The 19458-nt window shown below is 43.6% G+C and overlaps 1 protein-coding gene across 1 annotated transcript; it reads right to left on the bottom strand.

The window, feature by feature from the left end:
• Positions 1-9686: 9686 nt before the first annotated feature.
• LOC113578468 (terminal nucleotidyltransferase 4A-like) lies at positions 9687-19012 on the bottom strand. Its single transcript, XM_027011729.2, has 13 exons — positions 18240-19012; positions 17631-17754; positions 16863-16909; positions 16639-16759; positions 16366-16473; positions 16004-16132; positions 14846-15059; positions 14527-14653; positions 14112-14215; positions 13677-13831; positions 13314-13454; positions 12969-13136; positions 9687-11303 (listed from the first exon to the last, which is right to left on the bottom strand). Exons 1-13 carry the CDS (start codon positions 18890-18892, stop codon positions 11145-11147), a joined length of 2250 nt encoding a protein of 749 aa, XP_026867530.2. The 5' UTR covers positions 18893-19012; the 3' UTR covers positions 9687-11144.
• Between the last annotated feature and the right edge of the window lie 446 nt (positions 19013-19458).

Here is a 19458-nt window from a genome sequence, read left to right as displayed (position 1 = left end):
AACGAAAGCTAGAAAACACAAAGCAAAAGCATACGAAGGCATACAAAGACTAGGCAAAACTCGGGGCTAAGAAACGCGAAGGCTAGGACACACGGATTACAAACTTACAGGTATACGGAGAGGGGCTTTCAAAAACATTCACCAAGATTAAAAGAAACAGTGAACAGCCAAGACACAGGCCTCAAGACAGGGTTTAAATACATTAACTTAACAAGACTAGAAAGAGGGACGGGTGCAGCAAATCAAACTAGGAGCGGAGAAAACAAAACTATGTCATGGAACTAAAAGGCTGGAAAAATATGGAACACGGAAGCTGGGAAGGACTAATCGGGACAAAATGTAATGAAATGTTTTTTGAGAGAGCGAGAGAGACAGTGGGAAAGAAAGAGAGATTTGTTTATATGAAAGGTAGAAGACAATAAGAATATATTCTCAGACCAGGTCTTACTCATGAATTAAGCATTTGGTATTAACAGCATTACTTCATTTTAATTATTTGTTTGTTTGTTTGCTGCTTTGATTTTGTTGTTTGAAGAATAAAGAGGCCAATGTTGATGCTAATTTTTAGTTTCAACGATGCACATAGTTTTAGGATAGCATGTGCTTTTTGGCTAAATTAGACAGTACACAAATATTAGACAAAAGGGTACATTTTTTCATGAGGCTTCACTGTGCGTTACAGCACCAGGTGGATAAACTGTGAAATGCAGCTGTCCAAATACAGCTTCATTTTCCAGCGTGATTTTGCAGGCTTCCATAGTGCACACACAGCTGTGGGAGCTGATTTACAAATTCCATTATTATCCACTATGGACTGAAATGTCTGGTTGGATCTTACAGGCCTTCTGCCACCTGTACCAAGAAATTAATTTAGTCAAGCTTTTCTCTATCAAACAATAACAGAACCACCTGAAAAAACATCAACAGAGAACCATAACTAATCTGACTTGCAACACAATGACCATTTCCGGTATCAATAACTTATATAGTTTAACATATACTTGCTTCTAGTAGAGACTTGGGCTAAATATAACTGAGTTAAGGGACTTTGATAGAGTGGAAAGAGGTTTGGTCTCAGTGCTGTATGGAGCATGTAAGAATATGCCTTCCTCCAGAATGCACCGGACCCGGCGCGATGATTTACCCCCAAAACATGCCCATTCCTGATATGCCCCCACCCTTTCCAGTGCTTGGCTCTGGAGTAGAAATGCAAGCATCTGTCGTCTTCTCCGCTTAGTAATAGAAGACACAGGAGCACCAAGGAGGGCCATAGAGGGGGACACAGTAGCTCTAGAAGCTAAATATGTAAAAGCCATAATTAAGGATCACTGTCACACCCCTTTTTCAGGTGATCATTATGCAGTTCTACATTTTGACCAGGCTTCTTGTATTGCACGTATAATACATTGACAAGAGTTATTACGTTGGCATGCACACATTGCTTTGGCAGGTCTTTGTTCTGATCATGTGAAAAGAAGAGGAGAGAGACCATCTGAGTTTTCAAAAAAACTTGCTTGCAATGTTTTCACATACAATAAGTATTTGTGCAACGTATGCGTTTATGTGTGTGAGACTAGGAGTCGACTTGCTAATGAGGGTCTTAATAGCATCACATAATGGGATCGAGCAAGAGAGAAAGAGAGAGAGAAAGCATGAGAGAACAAGTGAGAAAGGGAGGAAGCAAGCAGATAAGTGCAGACACAGTAGAGTCGGGGGGGCGGCGTACATGTTAATGAGCGGTGGAGTGAATCCAGCCAGGCATTTGTTAGCAGAACTGCAGCTGTTTCATGGTGACACAAAATGTAATACGGCTCTGTGGGAGGTGGCAGTTGGCATGCAACTGAGGTAGCACTGACAGGAACTGCTAGCATCAACAGGAAATGGCAGCACTGGCAGGAAGTGGAACTGAGGTACGCAGATGTGGAATACCGAGGCGAACAGAAATATGCAGACACATCCATGTGCTTCTGGGCAGGAACACTGACCAGGATCCACAGAGCTTGTGTTTCTGAGTTTTGGCCAAAATGTTCAAAAACATGTGGTTTTAAAGGTATTCTAGATTCCTTTATTTAGTATTTTTAATTTTTCTCTGGTGCATACATAGAAAATATGGGTATAAAATATGTAGAGATGCTGCTGTTTTACATGTCCATTTCACCTAGAATGAAACAAGCTGGGGTATTATTTTTTACCACCCATTTTTTGTGGGATTATGAATTATCGATGAGCTCTGCCCTGATTGGCTGGTTTACAGGCAGGCACCTTGATGTACAGGTCAAGGGCTACGTTCCCATTACAAATCATATTGTTCAATTCCATTATTTCTTTTTTTTTGCTCGCATATCTTGACGGTTAACATTAATAATTGCAAGTGACCTTTATCTGTCTGTAATGTGAATGCATCTGGCTTTCGAAATGGCACATATGTGCACACCGACACGTTTTTGCACATATCATGTGCGTCACCAACAACAAAGACATATTTTTAAGTCGATTCAGGGTGCGCGCTGGCTTATGTATTGCATCGCATTTTGCTCTGAACGATGGCTAACAGTTCGTCAGCTGACAGGATCAAGTCGAGAAGGCGAAAAAAGCCAAACAGCTGATTGTTTGCTGTCGTCACGGCTTCTGTTGCTCTGCTCCGTTGTTGTTTTGACGGCGACTGCTTACAGGCAAAATGCCACCTTAAACCACATCTACCCGTTCTCATTCACATGGCCACTAATGGGATAGGAATCTGTCCTGGGACCACATACGAAAGTGACTAAGATCTGATCGGATTCGGAATTGCGTGTCCATAAAGCCCTAAAAAACATATTTTAATCACATGAAGTAAAAAAAAAATGGATTTGAGTTACTTCAGGTTGATAATGTGAACATGGCCAATATCAATCACCAGCTAACGGTGAGGTGAATCAATAGATGGTATATACAATGTATGGGTGAATCAAGAAGAACTTAGACATCCAACCATACATGTTCCAGCATGCATTGGAGGATATTAAAGTTCTCCAACAAAGCTATTTTTAACAAACTGACTAGATGTCTTGTTAAATGACAATCATTCCACTTCAGTGGTGGACAAGCTACCATTAGTTAAAAGAAGCAACTTAGCTAGCTAGCTAGAGAGCTCCACGCAACCAAACTAGCTACCTAGGCAGTTAGGTAGTTATGTGTAATTTGGATAAAATCACATAGTATAGGAGATACTTACAGCTGTGGTTAGGATTGTAATGCCAGTAAAGTTGGAACTGACCCTCTTTTCAGTGTCAAATGCTGAGTGAAGCCTTCTTGATCTTGTCCAAAGGTTCGAGAAACTGTCCAGAGTGACATGTGCAGAATACAACTTGTCCAGAATCCTGTTAAATATGAATGCCAGCCATGCACCCGCCGACAGTTCAGCTCCTTAGGAAATGAATAAAAAGTGGTGACATCCCCTTCCTAGCATGGAACGGTACATTTCTGTACATTATCTGCCATATGCATTGTTGTTGTTCCAACGCCAATATTTTGTTCTTCACAATACCTGCAGAACTGTTGATGTTTTCAGGTGTGCATGTTAACGTAGGCAAATCTGGGGGCATAAATATTAATCAGTCGAGACTGTTCTGTCTAAGATTTTGGAATTGGTTAGTTTTACAGTTCAGTTTTTGCTTATATGAGATTTAGATTTGAAGGTGGTATTACATGTTAAAGGTATCTCAGTTCTATGTACTGAACTTTCCTTATTTGACTGTGCCAAGTTAAATACAGTTTTCCATTCTATGGCATCTTTAAATACCTTTTAAGCAGTATGAGATTGTGGTAAAAAATAGACATTTGCACAGTGGCACTGAAACGCACTTTTGACCACAGGATGAGAACGAGCCATCCGCCAAACACAAGGCTTCGGCCATTAAACAGTGACAAGACAGACAGCACATGTGCTACACATGGAAAGTGATTTCAGCACCTTGGACAGCTCCAGCTCCTGCATCAGCCCACAGATGGACTACCATCTCTGAAAGTCTCACTGCTACAGCTACATCACAGACCTGAACAGACTTGCTTAGGGTACCAAAACACGAGGAGTGAAGATCTGTGTTTCTTGTTTTGAGAGCAAGCGAGCCTACCTACAATGTGATGTGTGAGTAATTGAACAGTAATACAGTTTTTGCTAATTTACTTCTGTATTTCAGGCCATTGGATGAGGTTAAAGCACTGAATGTCAGCTTGAGTTTGAAGACAGTTACATGTGCCTCAAAGTCACCAGTTCATTTATAATTCAACTTGCTGGAGTACAGAATAACAAACCCTGTATCACTGTCTAAATACTTACGGACCACCCTGGATTTAAGAGAACAGGATGTGTTGACTTTGAAGTCGTCTATGTTGCATAATAAACTGAAAACCAATGCCACCTTGTAAATGCAGTTGGACACTATTAAAATATATCCCTGTGCACAGTTGGAGTTAAAAAAAAACATTTAAAAGATGAAACAGAAAAAGACTAGCAATAGTAAATGTGTCATAATGGGATCAGCTTTCTCTCCGTTTGCTTGCTTGTTTTAAGACAGCATTTTAAATTCTCGTCATTCCTCACAGTGGCCATATTCATCTGACACTGGCTGGCTATATAAGTCTCATACTATAACATTCAGAAACCCCATTCACTTCACCTGTCAGTTCTGTTTCTCTCAGAGAGCCTCAAGAGGCAGGAGGTGCACTGTGCCTGGATCATAATATCATCCTCCTTCCTTTTCTTCAACAGTCACTCAATTCTCTCTCTCTTTCACTCACACGAACGCCAAATTATACACAAACGTCATCTCAAGTCTATGATGCTCATTTTGCTGTCATACATGAAATGCAGAATATTAGCTCATATTTCATGGCTCTGCAGTCAGTGTGTGAACAAATGTGCCCTAATATGCAGTGAAAATGCCTTTCTCTCACCCCCACCTCTCTCCCGGTCGTGCTGGAGTTCCACAGGCTGTAAATGGATCTAGAAACATGAGTCTGTGTGCGTGTGCTCTCGCGTGTCGGAGGCTTATTCATCCCTGCTGCTCCTCTCCTGCCACACACACACACACACACACATACACACAACCAGCGTTTTCAACAGTGATAAGCATCCAGGAGACGATAGCTAGCTTGCTGACAGTGTGACAAGACAGCGGTTTCCACGGGAAACGTGTGCCTAGGATACGTGCTGCATCTGTACAAACACAGGTTGCCACAGAATCCTTTTCCTCATTTCCTCTACTAAAAACTCTGTAGCCAAGGGCTTTTGGTATCACAATAACAATAACAAGCACACAATGGTTATTAAGACTGTTCTGCGCTTTTCTGTTAAGTCTGTTGATTGAACAAAACAGAACCACAGAAGAGCTTCTTAGATGAAAGGAGCCATTTGTCATCCTGAACAACTGGAGTGTATATAGAAATTCATTCTTTATTCCACGATAAAGATCCATTAGGCAAATCTTACATTAATATAGCCACAGGGTTCCACAGAAGATTATTAAAAGACCACAAAACCTGGATTTTCCAGATGGGGTCCAATAGTCAAAAGAAATGACTGACAGGAAAAATAAAGTGGATTTGCACTTTTATGATTGTATGCTATTGTGGGAAAAGCTGCAAACAAGCAGGATGCACTTGAAATGATATGGTACTGTGCAACTCGAACTGACATTAGAACCAGAACAAGGTGAACTCAAGTTGTAAAAGCTACAATAATCATATCATGACCGTGTATGCTTACAACTACTGATTAGCCAAGATATACACAACAAGAAATTGCTGTACTAGTTATTCCTACTCTACAGTTGTATCTAATAATCTAATATAGTCAACTGTGACTTCTAATCCTGAATGCTTTTAACTACATGGTACCGCTATAGTGTAGGTTTACCTAGTCAACTGGGAACTTAATGTATACTTCATTATGTATAAATTCCACCCATTCACCATCAGGGCCAAACTACAGACAAACCTACCTCGTGCTTTTTTCCACTGTGTGTGTGTGTGAGTGCGAACTAATATTTGTATGGTGAAAGGACAGATGGGCGGGAAGATTGCATAAGAAATACGTTTTGCAAGCCTAAAGGTTTTTTCTTTATGATTTTTTTAAATGCATTTTTGTGACAGATCATGTCCTTCTACTTATTATCTTCACATATAACACACGTCTCTCTGCAGCTCTGGCTGAATGGCACTGAAAAGTGATGCTGGCACATCCATTTCAGAGCGACTGAGAATGAATGCACCTAATTGGTATTTCTCCTACCGAGCAACCATCGATTCTTTATCTTTCTCTCGTCTGTTTCTTTAGCACAATAAGGTCCACTTTTTCACCCCATTCAGCAGCTATGAAAGCCCGGGCAAAAACTGGACAAAATAATTGCCTGCTCTTTTTTTTTTTTTTTTTTTTTTTTTTTTTTTTTTTTTTTTAAACAAAGAATGATATGTTTTTCTCTGACATCAGTGGTAATGCACTGATCAATGGTGCACCATCTACTGTTCCACGTCTGCATCCGCTGCAGCGGGTCCTGGTAGCATCCAAGGTCCAGGGGGCCGTCCTTTCTCCGCGCTGGGCTGAGTGCTCTGGACTGTCCTCTCTCCCCTTCGCAAGTGATCGTGATGAGACAATAAACTGATCACATGCTTAAAGAAGCAGTTTTGTCTATTCCCTAAATCTAGTGTTTGCTTGCAGTATCTGCACCACCGTCCAAAGGGGAATTGGATGACTGCAGCACGCCACACAGGATGCAAATAACACTTCATGGCTGTAAATAGTCACTTTGCGATCGTTTTCACCAAGTCAGGTGTTTTCTTAAAGTTAACCACAGAGACACCGCGACTGGACTCCTAACTGCATGATCAATTCCAAGGCTGACGTGAAATTTCAAAGATCGGCTCTTTTCCTTTGAAAAAAAAAGTCTTTAAAAATAACACATTTCTAAGTAAGGACCAAAATATCATCGGTTATTGAAGAGATTCCACATGCATCCATCTAAATGTACCCACGCTGGCTTCTTTTGGTTTTAGATGCAGTGCCTTCAGGGCTCAGCGAACCATAGTTATTATCGCTGCATTGTATGTGGGGGAAGACTTCATGTGACTCATACATATGTATGAAGGTTATAAGCCTACTTGTAGTGAAAGTGCTGCCTTTTATCCCGATGGTTTTTTGGGGGGGCGCGGGGGGGGGGGGTTATATCCGCTTCTCCCGTCTCTGCCAGCTTCAGTAGCTACCGTCAGCCAGAGGTCTGAAGTTGAGTTAACAAAAGCTCTAACAATGATCAATAGGCCACCTCACTAGCTCCCGTTATACATCACTCCCCGTTGTGATGAGGTTGGCGGTCTCAATTTGAAAATTTACATTTACAGCATTTGACAGACTCTTTTTTCCAGAGCGACTTACAAAAGTGCTGTCATTTATTTGTAGAACGTATCCTAGCCGGTACAGTAGGTTACCGTTCAAGATACCATTGAACCAGAATGTTGTTAATATACAGGAATCAATTGATATCTAGAAGTGCAAAACACGTATAAGCTGCATCCCCGACAACGAAAAGTGCACTAAAAACCAACATCCTACAATAAGTACCAGCGTTTCGACATAGGTACAGATTTAATGGTCATTTAAATATTCCAACAATAGATGGGTGTTCAGTCAGCGATTGAAGACCGCAAAGTCCGGACAGCTAGAGGAAGTTCGCTCTACCATCTGGGAGCCAGGACAGAGAATAGTCTCCATGCCTGTCTTCCATCAGACTTGAAGCATGCTGCTTGCAAATGAACCTGCTTTTCACCTTCTGAAAAACGTCGGTAACACGTAGCGAATAGAATGTTTTCTACACGAGCTAAAGCTGAAGTGAGCAAATCCCAAAAGGGGGCGTACACGCTGGAGCGTTTTTATACCCCCGGTCTAAAACTCAAGAACATCTCGTCCGTAACGTGCCTACAGGACTTGCAAATTATGTGTCATGCATGTCGTTAACGCATATTATTCCTGATCTTGATAAGCCCACAATCGCACCTTCAACGCGAAAAACGAGCGCGCTCTAAGCGCGAGCTGCAAACTACGACAGCGTGCTAACGTTTGGAACATCTGGACACCCCGCGCGTACCAAGCCAAAGCGGTATTCATGCGAAACGGAGCCAAAACAGGCCATTACTCCCGGAGCGCAGAAATACGACGTCTCATTACGCTTGCCACGTTAGGAGAACGCAGATGAAACTTTTTTCAAAGTGCGCTCACATACCTGGCTAAAGAACCATGAAAATCCGTAGATACACACTCGCGGCTTCGACGGACTGCAAATTAATATTTACGGCGTGCCCATCAAAGCCGTGCTGGAGTACTACAATGACTGTATTAGTTAAGCCCATTTGTTATTATCAGTGCAATAAAGTTCATTTTAATCAAAGTGGTAGCGGGGTCCAGTTTCAGGAGCTCATTTGAGCGTTGTGGGTGCGGATACAGAAGCATGCGGCTGTTTGTTGGATGGGAATTGTGCACGTAAAATCAATTGCTCTTGAGCAAGCGACACACTTCTTTGGGAGGATAAACGGCTTCATTTGTGAACAATACAAAATTCATCTCGAATCTTTGACATTTAGGGTTTTCTTTTCGTCTTACGTTAGTTGTAACCCGCGCTGCACGAACCTCCACTGAACGTGAACCGTGCTGAGCGGGTCTGATATAGCGCAAATGGTGTGATTAAAAATAAAATCTTACTCCATCGCACACCAATATACACACAATACAATCTTAAATAAGCCATCAATTTAACAGAAGTGGGGTTTTTTAATGTATGACAACGAAAATCTCCCTAAAAGTCTTTCAAAAACATTTACATTGCAAGATCCATTGCTAAAAAAGCGGACGTTTCTGTACTACTTTCACGACCAAAAAATGCAGTCTGTTTGGTAACACGTTAGCTGAGTGTGGACGGTCCTAATTTTCGAACAGATGGCCGATATGCTGTAGTCCTGCAGGCCTAGTTCTCGTCCTCTGAACAGTCTGTATGGCTTTCTATTCAGAAAATAGCGTGACGCTACAGAAATCAAGTAGCAATTTCTGCTTTGAAAGAACTAACGCGTACTATGGCGGAGTGTTTAAAAAGGCACTAAAAGTAGGTCAGTTTCCCTAGAACCTCCAGCCCACACGCGGAATAGAGTGAGCTCTCGCTGATACAACAGTAGAGAAGATATAAAAATCAAGTAAAACCTCGTGTATTGCAGAGCGGCCATCTCATGGCCCACAACCTAGGGAAATGGTGTAGGGAAAGGGGAAGAAACGACCCTTTATATCAGTCTTTAGTTTGTGAAGTGACTAAGTCGATACGGAGAGACGCACCCGACAGGGAGCATAATCTGAATGCACAGGAAAAGGTCTTGCACACGGTGCTTGCAGCAAACGGCTCAATCGTGGTGTTGCAAGAGCGCCTCCAAGTGGCAACGAAAGGCACTGCATTTGCTGCGTTTTTCTTCCGAGATCGAGTCACGGATTCCGTTATATCCGCTTACCGTAAGTCGCGATGTGTAGCAAGACGCATTAAGATCTTTAGATGGGATGTAAGAAAAGAACGGGGGGAGGGAAAGACAGCGAGTCATTTAAGATATTTATTTTAAAAATAATCTGTAGAAAAAAGTTCACATAAAAATATCCAGGGACAAAAATGGCGCAAAAAAAAAGGGGGGGGGGGGAATTTACTTCAGTTTACATTCAAATATCACGTTTATGCAAATTACATGTATTTGGCTCATGTAGACCGATGTACAAGCTCTACTCTCCTTCACTGGACCATGAATGCATCAACCAAGGACCATAGTCTAGGTGCACAGCAACATTCTCTCTTCCATCGCATGCATATAGGAAGGGGCTCTTCCTCTGGTGGTTCTTCCTCCCTCTCTAGCTCTACTACACACTCACGCAGGTGAAGATGAAACTCTTGGGCTGCCAGAAACAAAATACACAGCTCGCAAACGTCTTTTGCACTTGGAGATGGTCTTTGGCACAAATACTTTTTTTAAAAAATAAATAAATAAATAGAATACCAAAACAAAAAAAAACAAAAAAAAAAAGCTTCCATAGTATATCCTGGAAGCTTTTCTGAATGTAAACAGATTTGTGTGTGAATGTTATTTGGCAGCACAGTTATTTCAAAAAGGAACAACAAAAGCAGCTAAAATGTGAACAGGACATGATTATGTTGCTAAAGATCTTTTACAAACCTGTATTTGAGCACTTTCTTGTGGGGGACTAAAACCATTTGTGGATAACTCAAAAAAAAAAAAAAAGTTTCCCATTATTTTCTGAATGCCGGGTATTAGAGAACGATCCAGATGGAAAACTCAACTTGGATCGAGGATAAAATCAAGCAGAGGGGATATGAGCCATCAGTGGCTGTGAAGACGTAGGCTAGAATATAAGGAACACTTGGTCCATCAGCCCTCTGACTGTAGTAGCCATAGGATTTTGGCACAGAGCAAGTTAAGAACTCAGTGGCGCCATCAGCTGGTGCAGAGGCTGGAATGCACGTGTGGCAAGCCAGCAAGTTGGGGAGATGAGATGCAGAATTGAATATAGACATACGTTTTTATCATGTGCAAAAACCACAACCCTAATTATTAAAAATGGTTCCTGGTTTGAACATGATAAAAGATGTTATGCTTGTAGTACCAGAAGTTTGATCTATTGTTACAAGAGCTAACATTCTTCACAAAAATGTAAACATTGAAGTAAAAAATTAAAATGTAATTTAAAAAAGCAACTTAAAAAAAAAAAAATCAAATGATTAAAAAAAAAAAAAAACCACAAAAACACACCCATATATTGCACAAGTAGCAGTAAATACAATTCCAAGTAGAGCCTGTCTGTGTGGAAAAGTTTAGTGTGTCATCACAAACAGAAACCCAAATGCAAGTTTAAGGTGGGGGGTGGCGTGAGGTTCGGAGGGAAAAAAAAAAAAAAAAAAAAAAACCACGAACACGTGTAATAAATGGGTACACAGTCCATTCAAAACAGGCAGTCATGTCCGACATGCCAGGTGAACTGGTTGATGCTGCTCAAAGACCACGCATATGCGAGACAGGGCGTGGAGGAAGTGCTACCTTTCACCTGCAGCAGGTGGGGTCCCTTCACACTGCCCCTATCTGCTGAGGTTGCAGGGCAACGTTTCCCTCCTACGGCGACGCCAGCTGTTCCGGTTGTGCTGGGGAGAGTGGAACCGGGAGCCGGGAATCGGGCCCGGCTCGTAGCCGGGGGCATGTGGTGGCCCCTTTGATCCAAACCTCTGGCTGCCATGGAACTGGAGGAACCAAAAAGAAAAGCACCATTAAAAGCTGCGCTACATTAAAGCTTGTTTGCTAAAACCCGAGAGCAGCACCGCAGAGTTACCAAACAATGTCCTTGCACATGTAAAGGGCTAAATATTTGTTCAGAAGTCAGAGCTGCTCGAGGGAGCTTTGGTTTGCAGGCGTTTGGATTCCATCAAAAGTTGTCATGGCACTATAATCTTACAAAAGAAATAAAGGTCCAGTTTTTGGACCCAAGTGCTGGAGGCGTGGTTTACTTTGTTGCTATGAATGGCAGTTTGGTGACCTGCACGAGCAGTCACTGAACACAGAAGACTCTTCAAAACAGCAACCCCAACTGATCCCTGTGCTGACGTCCAATAGTATTTACAAAACAAACAGGAATTAACAGATAAGTAATACAAGGAAAAACAAAAACAATTTGTCTATATACAGCAGAGAAACAAAGCCTGAGGCAAAACACCAGCTTGACTTCTCCAGAGGGGCTGGGAGTTCCGTAATCAAGTTATTTTCTAAAGGTTTCAAAGTTCAACATGTGGAGCGTGATTTTTTGGTAGCTTGGTGCTGCAATTGTGACTGCTCAGTACAGTCAACATGTCATGATTGACTACACATGGAATACTTCTTGAACGTGCATGTGCCCGAAAATCAGACCAATTCATTTGGATTTGTTTGGGTTAGGAGACTGAAGTTACATTAACCTGCCAAACAGTCCAAAATCTCTAGTCTTCCATAGTACAGCTTTAATGTATGCTAGCATAAAAACCCCATTATTTTCTTCCTGCAGCACACCCTACTGGCCAGTGTACATCAGCCTTGGTATAATGACAGGGTCTGATCATGCACTTGTGTGTCAAGTTTGCAAAGGACCAGGCAAAGGGCTGAGGAAGTGCACCTCATTTATATCGGTCTGGCACCATTACACAAGTTCTGAGGTGACAGCCTTGAGGTAATAAAGTGATGAGATCTTTTGGTAACTTGATTCTGAACTGTTTCAGGCCACGTTTTGAAGACCGATCACCCAATTTTAAGCACCATTTTGAAAATATCCTTTTTGGGGGGGGGAAATGCAAGTTAGCCCAAAATCTAAGTAATAGAACTTAGTGGTCTGAAAGGCAGGTTTGTGTGATCTGATGAAAATCAAGAAGAGCTTGATTCTCTAAAGTTACAGTTATGGAGCTATAGACAAACCACAAAAACATGTTTCACACCAAGATTATAGCACCACTACATGCCTGGAACCTTATTAATAATTTTTTTTTTTTTTTTAATGGCAAACAGGTACCACCTCCTAAAATCCATGAACAAAAAGTTGTTTGGGTTCTTTTCAAGGGGGGTTGTTTATTTGTTTACCACAGTTTACGACTGGTAAATGCATTACTAAAAACACCAACAGTAGCAAAAACTCAAACGCAGTCCGAGTCTAGCGGTACAGTCCCTTCAGCAAGCTTTCTGGCTGCAATTCCGTCCCGTGTCACCCATCAAAGGCGCTTTGGCATGAAGGGAAAAACCGTACAAAAGGGTTAGACTCTGCACTCTAGGCCACTATGTCCAGCAGGCTGAATCAAACTGAATCAACCAGGCCTTCATTAACCCTGCAAGGTCATAATGGCACACCACTGACAGAGCTGCGTCACAGATCAGGTGGGGGAGGCTACCTTGATGGAGGATTGTTGGTGACCCAGCAGAGGGGTGAGGTAGATGGGGGCAGACGCGGGGTGCGGCAGTCGGTACCCGGCACTCGAAGGGACGCATCCATCCTCACATGATGGTCTCCCAGGTAACGGTGGGGGCACCATCCCACACGCAGGGAGCGATTTTCGCAGCTGAGGAGAGAGGAAGAGGGAGAACATGTTCCATTAGAGCAACAACAGTCCACCTGGGTGTTCGTTTTTTACATTAATAAGTCTACATTTGCAATTGTAAACAGCTCGCTTTAGTGAACCTTCTGCATTTGACTTTGGGGCTTTATCTCTGGGGAACAGCCCCAAGGTTGATTCTACCTGCAGCTTGGAGTTGGGTGGGGTTTTGCCCCAATCAGCTGGATTTGCCCCATTCTGCTGTCTCTGTTGGGCGCTAGTTAGAGCGGATGCAGGGAACGCATCGAGAGCCACCGTGGTTCCACAGGCAACGGAATCAGAGTCCTGGAATGAGTGTGTGCGCAAGAAAAGTGTTGCACATTTCAGTATCACTGCAAATACACACCTGTGCCTACCTCACCATCAATACTAGGAATAAAAGAGTCTTAGATGAAATACAGAAATAAATAATTCAGTGGGCAGATTCAATAAGACAGCTTTGTGCAATTGAGGACAACACTGCTTGAAATCCGCCTGCCAATGTGGGAGGACAGTCTACAGACTTACGATGTCACTTCCTGAGAGGGAAGAAACCGAGGAGGACGAGGAGGACGACGAGGACGAGTGCTGCTGAGGGCTAGACAGAGACGGAAGGGATTCGGCACTCTGGGGGGTGGCGGAGTCTCGCTGCCGCTGATCAGAATTACCCCCAAACTGTACAACTGTCAAGTGCAAATGCACAAATCTGTTAGCGATTTGAATACAGCTGCTTAAATACAATGCCATTTCTGAAAAGTAAAGAGTAACCCATCAGAGACTAATGAAAGAATTTTGCCCAACGTCACAGTAATCATAAGAAACGGAAAGCAGTCCTGTAGTTCACCATGAGCCATCGAGTACGGGAGCCATACCAAAGATGTCACAACGTCTATAAAATATATTTCTGTAACATCCACCAAAACCTGCATCCAATTATTACACATATGTGAAAACTGAACTTACCGCGTTGATTCATTCTGGCATTGTGGCTGTCGCCCCATTTCTGCAAGATCCACTCCCTGTAGTTAATCACTTCCTGGGTCAATCTGATGATCCGACCTAGGGTACTGAGGAAGCATTTTTTTTTACCCGCCACAAAACGTGACACGCATGCCAAATCCAGAAAGGAGACATAAACCTACATAAATCACAACAGTTTAAAGGATTGCCCTGTTTAAAGCTTTATGGTTTAACCATTTTATTTTTTGGCTGATTTCAGAGCTACAACTGCATCTTGTAGGGAAGGGGTGAAATATATATATATATATATATATATATATATATATATATATATATCACAAGCACAGTTGATTGCATTTCCTCCCCCCCACTGCAATAAGGCAGATGTGCCTCCTTTAACAGCTGGGCAAAGACAAACCTGTCCATGTCTTTGTTGGGGTAGGAGCGTGCAAGGGGAGACACGGCGTGGCTCAAAACGATGTAGGCGTAGTCAAACACTTGCTTCACCTGCATGGCTCCGTACGAGCTGCGACCCACGTCGTTACCTGAGGGGCGCACGCGCACACACACAGTAAGGTAAAGGTACCAACCAACCATATAAAAAGCCTATGTCTCATATGGTGTCAATGAACGTGTCCACACACAAAAGCTTGAACGGAGCACTAAGGAAATCGAACACGGAGATTTATCGTCTAGCACTCGTACGCCAAGCAGTCAGATACGTAGCAGCTCCGCACCTGGTAGGTTGGGATCCTCTATGCACAGCGTGGATGGCCTGTGTCCATTGGTCATCACCTTCATCATCTCCTCTTTGGCAAGGTATGCTCCTCCATTCTTCACACGGATGCCCGTCTTCAGGTAGTTGAAGTGCCTTCCATACAGCTCGAAGAACTCGATGAGGAGAATGCCCAGGTTGATGTTGGAGCCTCTGCAGTCAATCCGCGGGTGAAGCTGAAAAAGAGCAGAAGCCTGAGCGGCAGGGGCGGGCAGCGCTTCCGACCAATCACGGAAGCCCGTTTCAGACGGAACCCACGGCACACGAGTGCTGGCTCCAGGCTCTAGAAGCAGCTGCTGGCCAATGATGCTCGTCAGATTTGCCCGTTCGATTCGGGAACCCTAACTCAAGAACACGTCGGTTCAGTTCAGATATGGGCTCTGACATATACTGTACTGAGCACAATGGTGGTGTCTTCTATAGTAAAGTGTTTTGTACAAGTAATTGCATGTACTTGTCTGTTTGCACCGTCATCTGCTACTATTTTATGTCAAATGTAGCACTGCGTCTTGGATGGACGAAACTTCCTTCACTCAACACAGCTGTGGTTAGAAGCAATGACAAAGTTGACAGTACTTGAATGCAGTTTAGCCACCCAAGTGAAATAACGCTTTCATGACAAACCTAAGACACCTTTTAAAAGAAATATAGGCTGTGCGACTTCAGTTGCACACCTATGGGAGGAACGGTCAAGAGCAGTAAGCCCAAAACCCCACTGGCTGGCCAAGAGTCAACTCACTAACAGCTCAAATCAGAACTAATAGGGAGAAGGGAAGCCCGCCCAAAAGCACAGTGGGCCCATGATCAATTTCAATCTCTTCTAGCCAGAGACACAGCACGGAGGAGTGCAGTCTCACAGAATTAGGCCTTTAACTGCCACAATACAAGTACGCAGTCCAAATGCTAAGCTAAGATATCAGGTGTGGCTCCTTGCCTCTAACTGCAGCCAGCTGTTAAGGCGACCACCACCGACCATTCCAACAGAGGGGCCGCCAATTTATCAGTTTTGACGAGCTACAGGCCATTAAGCAGGCACGGTGCACTCTGGGGTCTGCTTGCAGTGGTTGTGTGGCTAGAACCGACTGCAGATCGGTTATAGTGGGGACAGTTCCTCACTCACCTGTAAGAAGCTGATGACCATTAAGATGAGGCAGTAGGAACTGATACCACCGGTGAACACCTCGTTTAGGTCTCGCTGTAGCAGAAACTGCTTCAGCGCAAAGATGAGATACGGCAGCACCGAGTACTTCTGAGAGAAAGAGAGAGGGGGTGAAGGAGGGAGCGAGCGAGCGAGCGAGCGTGCCTGTGTGATCACATAATACACATTTTTAGGATTCCAAGAACAACAATTAGACGTAAACATGAGGAGCAAACAAAAGACTGAGATTTTCATACAACCAATGAGAAGACGGCAATTGTTTTACCCACATTACCTCAAGATTTTCAGTACACATTTCAACAGAATTTGAAGTAAAACTTCACCTTCAAGTGGTCCTTAATAAAGCGTGCGGCCTTGATGCCAGTTTCCACGTTGAAGCTGATGTCAACCTTCACTTCCGTTTCTCTGTCGGTGAGTTTAATGATGGGAACCTAAGGAGAAGGCTTCGTTACAAAACCGCTTCAAAGTGGGATGCACCGATACGGGTAGCTTTTGAAGCAAAAGTCGGGTCAATGAAACAGACCAGAACTGGGAACCTAAGAAGAGAGTGCCCAGGAATTTAGCCTTCTGCTGGATTTAAAGGGCAGGAGACTGACCGTAGCCTTGTCCAGGATTTTGATGGAGAACGGTTCAGCCAGGTTGTGCTGCTTAAGCGCCTGGTCTAGCTGCTGGAGAGGAGGGCGGTCCCACTTCCCAAACACCACTAGGTCAATGTCACTGTCAGAGGCAAGCAGAAGATGACCATAAATTAGCATCCGTTTAAACTGTACACATTATGATATTAACTGAAGCTATTCTTTGTGACAGACACAAGTTCAACCTTGTTGGGAGATACAGTCCAGTACTGAAGCTGCCAAATATTTGGACCTGAAAAAACACAAAAAAGGTACAAACCTACATCAGATGTTACAGGCTGTTCCCTTCTGACTCCTAACAGTTTATGGCCACTGCAAAGCTGAGCAAAGATCCTGAAGGTCAACAGCAAAGCTCTCTCCATCGTCCCGGAGTTGCCTTCATTTCTCCAGCTATCGCTACGTTACTGATGATCTAAACCATATACTGACAGCAGGCGCACCGGCACTGACTAAACCTCCAGCTCATTAAAAACAGGACAGGATGAAAAAATAGCCACACGAAGCTTCCTCGCAGGAGACAGAGCGCATGCATGTGTGCGTGCTTCTGAGGAGGGTGATGTGGTGGAGCACTCTCTCTCAGGCTCTTCTTCTACCTCCAGCACTTCTGCTCGGACGTGCCTGGGAATCCCAGGTGACGACATGCAGAGTAGATCCTGAGCTAGATGTTAAGCACATGCATGGCTGCTGGAAACACGCTGCCTTACATCTAGTTGCAAATGGTGTCAACATGGCATGGGATGCACAGTTTCAGAATAACTGTTACTTGCCAAGGTGCATAGGACTCAAAGGCAGGAAGGCTAAAAGCCCAACATTGTAAAGAGACTTCAACACAACCATCAGGACCTGCACACTCAAGTATAAACTGATGCTTCTGCCACTGCTTTCAGGGCCATTAAACAGAACATAATCGGGTTCCAGAACTCATAACCTCCGGGATATGTTGGGTTACCCACGTTAGCTGTAGGCCACAAGTCCTTGATCACCGTCTCGATTCGATTCACCACGTCTCTCCTCATGGCCTCCTCTTCCGGTCGCGGGGACATGAACTCATAGAAGTCCATTATCTCTTCATGGAGGCTTGGGGGGGGGTGCCATAAAATGAAGAGACATACCTAATAATTACACAGCCTACACCAAAACTAAAATAATAATAATAATAATAATAATAATAATAATTTAATAGTTCAAAGAACAGGAATTTAGATTATTACTAAGGCCAAAGTTGGAAATGAAAATATTTCTCAGAGTGGTTACAGAAACTGAGAAGGAACATTTAAGTCATTGGGAATTTTACAGGCTTACATGAAGAGACAGGGATTCCAAAACAAGGTAGGCCTACCTTACAATGCAATTGCTCGTCAGATGCACTGCAGAGTGCATGGCTAAATTTCTTGCTTAGACACTTCAGACATAAGCAAAGCGGGCCTTTTTCTCTCTAAAGTTACAGTAGTTAATTAAATGTGGAAGCTTGACAAGAAAAAAAAAAAAGTTATGCCGAAGCGCTGGAGAAAAGCGACCTCCTTGGAGCTTCGGGGGGGTGGGGGGGGGCCCCAAACACTTACCCGTTAACTCCTGGACTGTATTTCCTCGTTTTCCACGGTGTCCCAGAACAAAAGTAGTGGCCATTGGAGCTGGCGAGCAAATAGTTCATCCCGTAAGTGCTCGCTTTGTTGTCGCGCGGCTGGTGATGGTGGAGGAGGCAGTTGCTGATGTTGTGCAGATGCTCGGTGAAACTGAAATGAAGTTTGGCACCATCGGTGGGGACGGTGCTGGTGCCGTCACAAGTCCCAGAAGAGTCCGATTTCGGACTGTCCGTTTCCGAGTCCACGGAGGACGGCGGAGACAGAGAACCATGCTTTTGAGAACCATTTAATTTTCCCAGTCCTGTGCAAGGACCACTTACCACCGTAAAGTTACAGTTGTTAAATGGCGGATGGAGATTTGTCTGTGCGTTTGGACAGAAATTTGAAGAGATGGCACCGCCGTTTACCAAATGATGGGCGATGCAGCTGGCAATCAGTTTGGTGCCTGATGCCGGGGGAGCTAAGGTGCTTTTCATCAAACCTGAGGCCAGAGCTGGCGAGTTCCCACGGTGCGGATGTCGGGGATGATCGGAGCTGGTCTGCAGCCCCTGTGAGGTTTCCCAGATCTGCATCCATAAAGCGTTGGCAGGTCCTTTCTGTTCGGGCTGGAACCAAGCTACCCTCGGATCCATTAAAACTCACTCGTCAAAGAAACCTTCTCTACGAAATCCTCTCGCCAGGAGAGAAAGGGTATTCGAAACGTGTAACTTACGGGGGCCGTTTAAACGACGCAGAGAAGTTTTGTTTAAAATCCCAACAGGACCAGTAATCCGAAACAGCCGCTAGGTCGCTGGCTAATGTAAACGGTTCTACTCCACCGGATTTCCAATATGGCGTTTTAAAGCGCACTGCGCATGCGTAGGATTTTAAACTGTTCTGGAACACACCCCCCAACCCAGACCTACCCAGTTTGACTTGAGTAAAATTTGAGTTTATCCGTCTCACCTCGCACGCTCCTACCCTTGCGATTATCTAAGAGTGTTTTTAATAGCAAAGCCGTTTTTTGGAGAAAAAAAAAAAATTTCTTTTTGTTTGCATTTCAGTTATTCGCAACAACACGCAGGTATCCTGCACGTACCTCATTTTGATTTGCACGCCAATAAAGCTCAGCTTTTTTTTTCTTTTTTCTTTTTAAGTAACGGTCTGCAAAAAAGCATACCTACATCTTACATAACTCTACCTTTGTTTAGAGAATATT

Source organism: Electrophorus electricus, chromosome 10, assembly GCF_013358815.1.
Source record: "Electrophorus electricus isolate fEleEle1 chromosome 10, fEleEle1.pri, whole genome shotgun sequence".
In the NCBI taxonomy this organism is placed as follows: Eukaryota; Metazoa; Chordata; class Actinopteri; order Gymnotiformes; family Gymnotidae; genus Electrophorus; species Electrophorus electricus.
This window is presented reverse-complemented; position numbering and strand designations above follow the sequence as displayed.